The 12,852-nt window shown below is 36.9% G+C and overlaps 1 protein-coding gene across 1 annotated transcript in view; it reads right to left on the bottom strand.

The window, feature by feature from the left end:
- LOC136879580 (F-box/WD repeat-containing protein 2) overlaps positions 1-12,852 on the bottom strand; it is a 67,655-nt gene that overhangs the window by 24,464 nt on the left and 30,339 nt on the right. Inside the window, exons 3-4 of the mRNA XM_067153245.2 lie at positions 9,671-9,897; positions 7,052-7,874 (exon numbers count right to left, since the gene is read on the bottom strand). Coding sequence (XP_067009346.1) covers positions 7,052-7,874; positions 9,671-9,897 — 1,050 coding nt within the window. The remainder of the gene's footprint in view (positions 1-7,051; positions 7,875-9,670; positions 9,898-12,852) is intronic.

Raw genomic sequence — 12,852 nt, 5'->3', positions numbered from 1 at the left:
GACTTTTTTTGGATATTCCGCTGCTAAGGGGTTGAAAAGGGGGGTGAATTTTAAAAATGTGTGCATCTATATCTCGAAAACTGAACAGTTTGAAAACATGAAAATTGGTATTTGGAATGTGGTTTAAAAATAAACACAAATTTTTTGTTTTTGGAAAATCCTGTTAAAGGGCATGAAAAAAAAAAGGTTTAAAAGGGGTTGAATACATTTTATGTGGATACTTATATCTCAAAAATGAAGATGTTACAGTCATGAAAAATGGTATTTAGAATCTCCTTTAAAAATAAAGAAACACAATTTTTTTTGTTTTTGGAAAATCTACTTGTGGGGTGGTGAACAGGAGTGACAAAAAGGGTGAAATATTAAAACGAGTACATCTCAAAATCGTTACATGTTACAGACGTGAAAATTGGTATTTGGAATCTCCCGTAATAGTAAAGGAACACACATCATTTGTTTTCTGAAAATCCACTTAAGAGGAAGTGTTAAAGGGGGTAATTTTTTAAAATGAGCATATATACAGTATATATAAAAAAAAACTTAAACACGTTACAGACGTCAAAATTGGTATTCTTAATCTCTTTTAAAAATAAAAGTAACATGTATTTGTTTGTTTTCAGATAAAACATTTCAGGACTGACAAGGGGGTTGAATTACTTTTATGCGGATACTTACTGTATATCTCAAAAATTGAAGATGTTACAGATATGAAAATTGGTATTTGGAACCTCCTTTAAAAATAAAGAAACACACATTTTTTTGTTTTTGGAAAATCTACTTTAGGAGTGGTGAACAGGAGCGACAAAGGGGGTGAATTTTTAGAATGAGTATATATCAAACACGTAACATGTTACAGACGACAAAATTGGTATTTGGAATCTCCTGTAAAAGTAAAGGAATACACATAATTTGTTTTCTGAAAATCCAATGAAGGGAGATTTTAAAGGGGGCAGTAAATTTTGAAATGGGAATATATATATAGTTTATATCAAAAAATTAGCAAATTACAGATGTGAAAATTGGTGTTTTAAATTTATTTTAAAAATTAGAACAACACATATTTCTTTGCTTCCGGTATAAACACTTCGGTGGGGGGGAGTATAAAGGACTGAAAAAGGGGTTGAATTCCTTTTATGTGGATACTTATATCTCAAAAACTGAAGATTTTACAGACATGATAATTGGTATTTGGAATCTCCATTAAAAATAAACACGTTTTTTGTTTTTGTTTTATGGAAAATCCACTTAAGGGGCGGGGTGGGTGAAGAGAAGTGAACTTAGTTGAATTCTTTTTATTGGGATACTTACAGTATACAGCGAATGCTGAAGATGTTACAGACTTGAAAATTGGTATTTGGAATCTCCTTTAAAAATAAGGAAAGACGTATATTTTTGTTTTATGGAAAAATCCTCTTAAGGGGGTGAACAAAGGTGAGAAAAGGGTTGAATACCTTTTTGAGGATAGTTATATCTAAAAACTGAAGATGTTACAGTCATGAAAAGTTTTATTTGGAATCTCCTTTAAATCTAAAGAAACACATATTTTTGGTTTTTGGAAATCCTACTTAAGGGGTGGGGGTGGATGAACAGGACTGACAAAGGGGGTGAATTTTTAAAATGAGTATATCTCAAAAACGAAACATCTTATAGAAGTGAATATCGGTACTTTTAATCTCTTTTAAATATAAAGTAACGCATACTTCTTGTTTTCGGAAAGATCACTTGCGGGGGGGGGGGTAAAAGGACTGAAAAAGGGGTTGAATTATTTTTATTAGGATACTGCTATCTCAAAATCTGAAGATATTGAAGATATTACAATGGGAAAATTGGTTTTTGGAATCTCCTTAAAAGTAAAAACATATTTTTTGTTTTCATAAAATCCACTTACAAGGGGGTGTAAAAAGGACTGAAAAGGGGTTGAATTATTTTTATGAGAATACTTATATTTGAAAAACTGACTATGTTACAGACAAAAAAAAAAAAAGTAATTGGAATCTTCTTTAAAAATAAAGAAACATGCATTCTTTTGTTTCTGGAAAATCCAATGAAGGTTGGGTAAATTAATTGAAAAATGAGTTTATTTATTTGTATAAGGATAAGTATATCACAAAAATGAAGGATGTTACAGACATGAAAATTGGTCCTTATAATCTCCTTTAAAAATAAAGAAACATTTTTTGTTTGTTGGGGGGGGGGGGGGCGTGAGGGAACAACTTAAGGGGGGTGTAAAGGAAGTGAGTGCAAAATAATCTGAATGCATGGTGTAAGAAGTTTGATGATTATGGAATGAAACTGAACCCAACAAAAACAGTAGCAATGAAAATCACCAGACATAATACACAATGCAACATAAAAATACAGGACCACCAAGTTGAAGTAGTATACCAATTCAGATATTTAGGAAGCATAGTGGCTAGAAATAATAGAGCTGAGATAGAAATAATGAACAGAGTAACCAAAGGCTCTAACTTTTACAGTATCATTAGACACCTACCATGGGATGAGAAGGTCCCACAAAGAACAAAAATGACCCTGTACACATCATATTTCATTCCCATCCTTACATATTCTCTGGAAACCTGCACACTAACATCAAAGGATTGTAGTAGGATTCAAGTCTGTGAAATGAAATTTCTTAGAACTGCCCTCCAAAAGACACGACTTGATCACGTAAAAAATGTTGAGATCCAATCTAACCTAGGTCTAAATGAATCGATGGAAGAAAGACTTAGGGCATCTAGACTTAAATGGTTTGGGCATGTTAAACAAATAAATAGAACAAGGTTACCATGTGCTTATTTGAAAAAGAGAACAACAGGTAGAAGACCAGCTGGAGGGAAGACGTGGAGAGAAGAGGATGGAATTGGGAATCTGTCATCCTAAGTGTGAAATGGATGGTGTTATGCATCACTTGACCAAGCGCCAAAAGTAGATTTTGAGATATTGACACAAACGCAAAATCCTTTGTATTAATTCACATTTTCTGTTAAATGTGAGGTATTCTATACCAAAATGAAGACAGAAACATAAATTTTCTTCTTAATGTATAAAATTTAGGGATATTTGAAGTATATTGTCGTAATCTGAGATAATGGCGCTTGGTCACTTGATGCTTTATTGCGGTTACCTTAGTTTTTTGTTTAGCATAACTTGACCAACAAATAAAACTGTCATTTAGTGATCGAATGGACTTTCAAAAATTCAGTGCAGTGTAAAATATGATACTTGTTAACTAATGTTATTCCTTATTTAAGTTCAGGATTAAGTTATACATAACAGAATACAACATGACATAGAAAAACATGAATTGTAGAATATAGTATAGAAATTACACTGGTGTAACATAATGCAGGATTTTAAGAATTTTCGAGTTCAAAATCCATATTTCCACAATCAGACCCATCTATATCATCGTCTATTCCAGGTTCACTAAACAGGTCCTTATAGAAAGGCTTAGCATCATTGGGAATTCGCTTCATGAGGGAGCGCAGGTCGTTCAGCTTCGCTTCTGAAACTGGTTTTCCATTGGGCCATAACGGAGTGAGTAGACCATGTAGAGCTGATCCATTTTCATTCTGAAGCCGGCGACGAACTTAAATAGATCAATGAAAATTTAAGTACATTTAGTAACGCATTTAACACACCTGAAATTCGTTTACTGCAGTCAAGTGTTGTTGGTTAACTTTTGCTGGAGAGAATGTTGTGGGATCTACACCTTCAGTTGCATGTTTCTTATCAATTGGAACAGCTTCCTCTGTTGTATTATTTTCATCGATTACAAAAAAACATTTTAGGGAAAGCTAGGAAACGTGCATACACATTTTGAATTCCTTATTAACAAGTGTGCCACTCTGCAAACTATATCAACGTGGTTAGATGACTGTAGAATTTCACTGAATGTACCAAAATGTGAAACCATGATCTTTACTCTTCGACGTCCACCTCTCCCACCACCAATCTTCCTAAATGGAACAGGCATCCAATGGACGCCTAACGACAAGGCCGTGAAGTACCTGGGAGTATTCCTTGACCGTCGCTTATCATGGAAATACCATATAAATCAGAAATTAAATCTAAGTTATGCACGACTAAGAAGACTATATCCTCTCCTAAACAGGAAATCTTCCCTCAAATTTGAATGTGGATTACTTCTCTACAAATCACTGCTCCGTCCTTTATTCACCTACGCCTGTCCAGTCTGGGGAGGGGCGGCTCGAACCACTATCAGACGCCTGCAATCATTCCAAAACAAAGTTCTCCGTATCATCACCAACGCTCCTTGGTACGTCCGAAACAAACAGTTACATCGTGAACTTCAGTTAGACACTTTGGAACACGTGCTTTCAATGCACGCCAAGACGTTCTTCAAGAAACTCCAAAATGTGCCTGGTGCTGTGTTCTTCGCCCTTGGAAAACGATCCACACTTCCACGACGGATTAAAAGTAGACTTCCTCAAGATCTTTTACTTTCACCAAGAGAAGAATCTGAACATGAACAGTGAATGTTTGTGTTTATCAAAAATAAAATACATCAACGTGAACGAATTTCCACTCGAGTGCTATTGATGCTCAGTGCTTCTTTTATTCAACTGCCCATTTACTTCTCAATGAAATATTAGTATAACAAGCATTACCAAGAAAATAAGAGTTACCTTGCCTAGAAAAACTGGAACATCTCTTTGTGTTAGTGACCAATTGATTTTTATTTTTTTAAATTTTATTATCCGTGTGTGTATCTTTTCCAGCACTTTATTACAAACTCTCCTCACTTATTCTAGTTACAGAAGGGCCTACAGGAGGTCGACTTCAAATCTCGTCCTTAGTAAGTGATTATTTTTGCCGTGTTTTGTTATGTACTAAGATTTTTGTTTGTAGTTAGTTTGGTTGTTTTTATTTTATCTCTTGTCAACAGTAATCTGATATAGCATGTATTTATGCTAAACGATTAAGTACTACATTTAAAAAAAATTTACAAGTGTGTTTAACAGGATATTGTATCGTGACATATGATATCTAATAGGTGTAATGGTAACGGGCCACATCAACTTACCACAAATTCGCATAATGTAACCAAAGAATTTCGGTCATCTGTCAATGAACTCAGCGTTATGAAGCTGTTCGTCGACTGCCAGTGATCTGCGTTTATTGAAATGGGCGTAGCGTTTGCAGGTGTGATGGAACCCTCTAAAATATATTTGGACTCCTAAGATAGGAACGTATTTTAAATACATAAAACAATACATATAAGCTCTGATTTGTGAATTAACAGAAGATTATTGAAGCATCTGATTCTAACAAGAGAATTCGCTCAGACCGTGATATATGAGGATAACGATCCATTGCTATGTTCTTAGACTTAAGTACTTATTACCACAATGACGGATTTCAGTGAATAGAGAAAGAGTAGGTTAACTACAATGATGACACATTGCGGAGAAACAATGCAAATTCGAAAGCTGTGTAACAAGGAAGAAAACCTGCTCGTGAATCTGCGACACGGGAATCCACATTTAGCATCATACGACCAAGTGACTGCACGCGTGTCGTGTGGTCATTTGATGCGTAATTCAGACTCAGAAATGGTGGTTGGTCACTTGATGCAAAACTTCAATCTAATGATTGTGAGGTTGGCGTTTGGTCAAAATGCATTTCCTGCGAAATCATATTGAGAATAAAAGTCCGAACCATAACCTATGTAAAGTTTACACCTTTCGCTACCAGATGGTGCAATAATCTAAAAAAAATCGATTTTGGCGCTTGGTCAGTTGATGCATAACACCATCCAAATATGAAATATTTTTAAATGTTCTACCACTAAAATGTCAAATGAGGTTAGCTCCGTAACTAAATTATTCATCCCTCCAAAACAGTTTGGCATACAGTGTTGTAATTTTACGAGAAGGGTCTTCTTTTATGTCCTAGGTGTAAAATAGCGTATACTTCAAAACATTTCTCACCTAAGAGGTTTAGATGGTAGTTGCCCCTCGAAAACACAATATCCAATCTTCCGAAACCGTTTCAGGCACGAACATAACTTTTTGTATGAAGGGTTGTCTTCTATATCCTAGATGCTAATAAACCGAGCTCGATAGCTGCAGTCGCTTAAGTGCGGCCAGTATCCAGTATTCGGGAGATAGTAGGTTCGAACCCCACTGTCGGCAGCCCTGAAAATGGTTTTCCGTGGTTTCCCATTTTCACACCAGGCAAATGCTGGGCCTGTACCTTAATTAAAGCCACGGCCGCTTCCTTCCCACTCCTAGCCCTTTTCTGTCCCATCGTCGCCGTAAGACCTATCTGTGTCGGTGTGACGTAAAACAATTAGCAAAAAAAGATGCTAATAAATATTTCAAAACATTCACCTCTTAAAGAAGTATTAATTCCTCCATTACTGTTCGACGTGCAAAATCAAAATTTCACAAGGGGGTCGCTTTTACGACCTAGATGTTAAATCAGATATGGTTTAAAACATTCAAATTCTTCCGTACGGGGTTCAAGTGAGTGACAGATTATAAAATAAATAATCATTCCCCCCAAACCGCTTGATGTACGAACTGAGGGAGTATTTTACAGTGGACTCTCCAAAATGTAAAACTTTGAATAATAACATTCATTTTAAAGCCATAGCGAAGCACAGGTATCTTGCTAATATTCTATATGACCAATGTTTCGTTCACTGCAATGCTCTTGTTGCTAAGTCTTTACCACTTCCTTTGAAAGTTGTGCTGGACAAAGTAATAAAATCACAAACTTTATTAAATCACAGCCCCTAAATTCATGGCTTTCTAAGGAAATAGGATCTGAGTACACTATACTTCTACGTACGAAAGCATGGAGGTAATCACAAGAGAAAATGTTTACTCTGATATTTGAACTTTCTTTTTATATAGCAGAAGTGTGTATTCAGATCTCCTTTTCAAATATGCTATTTGTTTCCATTAATAGTTTATCAATAGGAAATATCTAAATAGTGAAAATTTAAAGCTTTAGTCTAATATTGGAAAAAGTGGTATGGTATTTTCACAACCATGATCAGAAACATCAGTCAAAATACCTTGAATGTGGGAGATAACATCCACCAATCATCTTCCCAGTAGATAACTCCACAATTCGTAAGTTGAAGAATGCATGACCCTGGGGTAACAGCAGCAATGCAAATTTATCACCAACTGCTAAAAGTTTTCGTACTTTGGTAAACAACTTCACTCTACCAACAACATTCTGTGTAGCTAAACTCTTGAATATAATTTCTGCATTTCCTGCTTCCTCTTCTGTTACCATAGTTTGATTAATGTAAATTACTTTCCCTGCATTTACATGGCACCCAGGAGTGAAGAAATGTAAAACAGATTTCAGTGGAAACACTAAATGTGATTCATCTATTGTGTTAATGTCACCATACACACTTTTACATTCGGAGTCTGCTTTCCATGAAAATATTCGCACATGGTCTCTCGTCATCGTTAATAATGTATGTCTCCTCTCAAACAGAGTCTTATTAGGTTTACTGTCCAAAAATGGAAGGAGAGTTACTTGAACAATCCAGTGACTATGATCAAACAATGTTCGCAAGAGAGTTCCAGAACTGACACACCAGATTTTAGCAAGAGAATCCGAGGCACCACTAACCATTAAGTCAATTTCAGAACACACACTGAGAGACATAATAACTCCTGCATGGCTGCGATATTCTTGAAATGGAGTGGCATCATACCTATCTGTGTTCAGATGCCATGTAGTTATATGTCCCGTACTATGACCAAAAGCCAACAACTTGCCATCACAGATCTGAACACATGAAATACGATGAAGGACTGAGAATAGTGATATTAATTCATAATCTTCTGCCCTCCACACTCCCACTAGGTTGTCAGCACCTTAAAAAGAAAAAAGAAGAAAATCTTGCTAGGTAATATAATAATAAATATCCAATAACAAGTAGGCCTATGTTATGCTGAGCAATCATGATTAAGATAGGCCAACATACAATGATGTCTATTCAAGTTTGAGTAAAAAATGTCTTGACCAACAAGTGTCTTTGCTTGCTTCTTTGATTATGAAGAGGCTTTTGACAATGTTAAACACAATATCTTTATACTGTATGTCAGCTGAAATGTATTGAATTTGAGAGTAAAGATGTGATCATCAAGAAGCTGTATTGCAATCAAATGGCTCACATGAAAATTATAGACCATGTTTCACAAATACTGCAAACTGTACCCAACTAAAGCAGTACTCAATATCTTTCTTCCTGGAAGAGAACACAAAGGGCTGAGAACATGCAAAATAGCTTTTCTCAATCAGAAAGCTGGATGTTTCTTAAACAATTATTTTAATTTTAATGATATAGTTCTGAATCCAAAATGACTTACCTTCTTAGTAATTTCCTCCACTTTGCATGTGAACACTGGACTACAGTCACATGTGCCTATTTTAATTGATTTCAACTGCAAACCATTTTTAAAGCCTCCTCTGTATCTGGATTTTTATTGCTCCTTTTTATCTTTCTTATAGATTCAACCTTCCCCAATAGCCAAACCTTGTAACATCCAAAGACCAATGCAACATTTCCATTACATGGAGGACTTACTTGTGCTTTGTTGTGGCTGGCCAGCTCTCTGAACCATAATGAGCCACTTGGTGAATCATGGACTTGCAAACTTTCCCTTCCAGAAGGTTAGGTACCTTCTTGTCGTACAGCACTCTGGTGACCATTTTAGCCATGCAGCATTAACTCTTACTCGCACGTCCATAAGCGTCCCACTATCCAAAGTTATAATGAACTGAGGTATTTAAAATGTGTAGTTTTTGCAAGGTTATGGCCTTCTATGTTGATGGTACCATCGGTCTGTGTGTCGCACTGCAAATGCTCTGTTTTCTTGGGGTTTAGTCTGAGGCCACTAATACTCAAACAATCTTTCCAATTCACAGTCTAGTCCTCTACAGTATATCCTGAAGGTTGCGAATGGCAAGAAGCACATCGTCAGCGTATAAGATGTGTGCGGTTTATGGACGGCAGCTGTTACTGTGTCTATGCAGAGGATGAACAGAAGGTGTGAGGGTGGAGATCCTTGGTGGACTCCAACTCAGCTTATGCAGACTTGCATATACAAAATACTGCTTCCAGATCCCAAGGTCATTCCATCACAAGTGAAACTCTTATCATTTCTCACTAGGTGGACCTGAATGACTGCCACTTTACAACTGACTACCACTCTATTCCTGCTTTCACTTTCATAACTAATTAAATTTTAAGTGTTACTCATGCAAAAGATAATTCCAAGCGTTCAGAAACCTCATTTCTTTCATTATATACAGCTCATACAGAGGGTTATACATGCTTTTATGTAACTGGACAATGTAAAAAGAGAGGGAACTGTGAACAGAACTAATTTGAGGCTACACTATGTGGTTTGACACTGTGCATTTCTTATATTACTAAGAGCAAGTTATTGCAACAAACAAATGCCTCCTACAGCTTGATCATGTTACATAAGGGGTACTCAAATGTATGATTCTATTATAAATAATGTCAACTTTTGGTTTCATTAAGTGGTGTATCGAGTAATTTCTACATGTGTTAGGTTTAGTTTTCAGATATCTGGTCCAATTATCACAGAGAGAGAGACTGTGTATGTGTGTGTCAACAGATCAAATAGGCCTATATACTTACAGCCAATTAAAAATCCTTTGCAATAATCCAATCCAGTAATATGTTCAAGTGATAAACAAGTTGCTTTAATATCATGTTGTCGAAAAGCTGTTCCGTTATGAATTCCTTCAACAAGTTTCAGTGTTGATAAACACAGGGATTTCCAATTCACACATTCTTCCTCAACAGGACCACTTCCAAGTTCAATGCATTTCCTCCGCCACACACTGCTCAGAGAAGAAATAATTCTGAAAATAAAGAATACGAAAACATTTGTAGACAGAATTTCAAACCGGATTCCTAACGTAGATGTGTAGATTTACAGAAATACACATATGAAGGTCCTTTAGCAATGAGATGGAAACTGCACACAAGAAATAAAGCTAGAATATAGTATGTGACACACACACACACACACACACTCACTCACTCTCTCTCTCTCTCTCTCTCTCTCTCTCTCTCTCTCTCTCTCTCTCTCTCTCTCTCTCTCTCTCTCCCCGCCCCCTTTCCATTGGTGTAGATGTTTCCTTGTTTAAGATGCACCTCAATAATTTATTATTTATTTATTTTATTTATTTTGACTTTCCTCAACTGGAGATTGCCCAAGTACAAAGTATAGAAAAATACAATATGAATATTAAAAGTAATTGTGAGTTGGTTAGCATATTTGACATACTTTATGTTGTTGCTTTAAAATGTTTGGAAGATATGGTTCTTCAGGATTTGGACAGAATATTTCAAGGCACTCACTGCAATTTCTTTTATTAATGCCTGACAGAAGTTAAATGATTTGCAGAACTGGACGAAAAAGAGAGGAATGGTTCCTTTAGCGCCAACCATTAATCCTATGACTTCAATATCATCCAGCTGGTATTCTTGTTGATAAAATGGGATGGATGGTTCATATGCTGTTTTCTTTTCCTTATCCACCTCATTGGATTGTGCTTCGGATGCCTCGAATCTGATTGTCGGATCTATTATAAAGCCCTTTCAGTGGTCTTTGAAGGCTATAATCTCAATTCGATGTGTGCCACCTGTAATAGCGAGACCGTGAACCTCCTTGAAAACTGCATTGTAATTGCAGTTATACACTTACAGAAAGAAGACTCATTTCAGTATAATACAGGGTGATTTATATAAAACAAACGCTTTTCAAAACAACCTTATTTCTGTCGGGTAGCAGAGAGGAAGATGCAACTATGTTAAAAATATGAAGAAACTGTGGGAGATTTACTTACTGTCACAGCAGATGTGGGAAATGGCCTCCATTTTCCTGTACACACAGCCATAACTGTTGCTCCATGCTTCTGGCAGATCAATGCAACATTTCCTCATCTACTGTATACCATTGGTTTCAGTCATGCAGTTGGTCTTCAAATCTTCAATTGTTCAAGGTCAATTCTGATGCACTTTAGCCTTGAGATAACCCCACAGGAAATAATCTGGTGTTGTTAAGTCCCGTGGTTTTGTCTGTCCTCAAAGAAGCTGCTGATCAGAGTGAGAGACTCAGTTGATGCGTGGCAAGTCATGTCATCTTGCTGAAAATAACTCCAAGTTAGCTCAATGTCATCAAATTGTACAGCAAATTGCAGGAAAATGTCCTTTTACCAGTCTGTGGTCATGGTATCTGAGAAGAAGAATGGATCCTCTATTTGGATTGCCAAGACTGCACACCAAACTCCGACCTTCTGTGGGTGTAGGGGTCTTTCATAATTACAGTGTGGGATATGTGCAGTTCAAATGTGGGTATTTTGAGAATTCATGTAACCAGTCACATGGAACCACGTGACATTCAGAATTTCTGGTAGCTGGACAGTAAAATCAAAGAACCATGTGCAATAACGGACTCGTATTTCCTTATCCGGCTCCTGCAAACTCGTGAACGGGATCTTGTATGGCCGCTGTTTCTTTACCTTCGTTGCTCCTGAGATAAACCAAGTAACGATTTCCTAGGAGATCGAGGCAAATGAGTCTGAACACCATCTGCCACGTCTGCCAAATCAGATGTGTGATGCTCGCCAGACTCACTCAACAAAGACCCAGTTGTTTCCAACTTTTTCACTATAGCCAGTATTGTGTCTCGCTTAGGAGGATCACACACAGTATACTCTCTCCTGAACGCCCTTTGTGTGGCTATGATGGACTTTGTAATCCAATAAAAAATTTCACTAAAAGTATGTGCTGAGGCAATGTGTACTGCATCTTGAACAAATATACAGTAAAACAAACAAGCAAGCCAGCAACAAGAAAAATTCAGGAAACAATTGATGCCTAACAGAGAATAACTTGTGTACTGTTGGAAAAAATTGTTAAACTGAGGGAGTTGGCCGTGTGGTTAGGGCCATTTAGCTGTGAGCTTGCTTTCAGGAGATGGTGGGTTCTAATCCCACCATTAACAGCCCTGAGGATGGATTCTGTGGTTTCTCATTTTCACACCAAGTAAATGCAGGGGCTGTACATTAATTACAGCTACCTCCAGTCACTTTCCCTCCTTCCGTCGCTGAAAATCTTTGATGTTGTTAAGTTGTTAAGAGAGTCTCTTCACATTTAGAAAGCAACTGTATCTTCCTATCTGCTATCAGACAGAAATGGGGTCATTTTGAAAATCACATGGTATATATAAATCACCCTGTACAAGTATGCATACAAATGATTTCTTTCACAGAACTTGGAAATATATCAAATATTTCCCTTGATAAATTATTCCAATACCTAATTACTCTTCCTATAAATTAATATTTGCAACGTTATTACTGAGTCAGATAAACTGGAAGTATCTCATGTCTTGCCAATATATAGTATTAGCGAGTGTGAGTATCAGGAGGCAATTAAAAACCTTAAATCGAGTAAGTCAAGTGAACCTGATGGTATACCTGTGTATTGTAATGGTTATAGCGTCCGCCATGCCAACTTTTTATGGGCAGGGTTTGTCACCGTATCGGCTCACCCGCTTACGCCTTAACCGCGCCAATCACGAGCAAGACTTAAGTAATGACCGGCTCCCTAGTGCTAAATCGATAGACCTCGTTTATCTTCGAGATCCGTATTGGCAACCTTTAACACACAAACTATGAATCGATTATTCCTGAAGGGAATTCACAGCTACCGTAGCGGTCCCAGGGCCCTCGAAGTCCCCACTGTACTTCACCCCTACAGGCAGTCCCCTACTTTGGCTGTCCAAACTCCATGGACCAGGTGATTTT

Source organism: Anabrus simplex, chromosome 1, assembly GCF_040414725.1.
Source record: "Anabrus simplex isolate iqAnaSimp1 chromosome 1, ASM4041472v1, whole genome shotgun sequence".
Lineage (NCBI taxonomy): Eukaryota > Metazoa > Arthropoda > Insecta > Orthoptera > Tettigoniidae > Anabrus > Anabrus simplex.
Note: the sequence above shows the minus strand (reverse complement) of the source record. Positions and strands in the feature narration are given on the sequence as shown.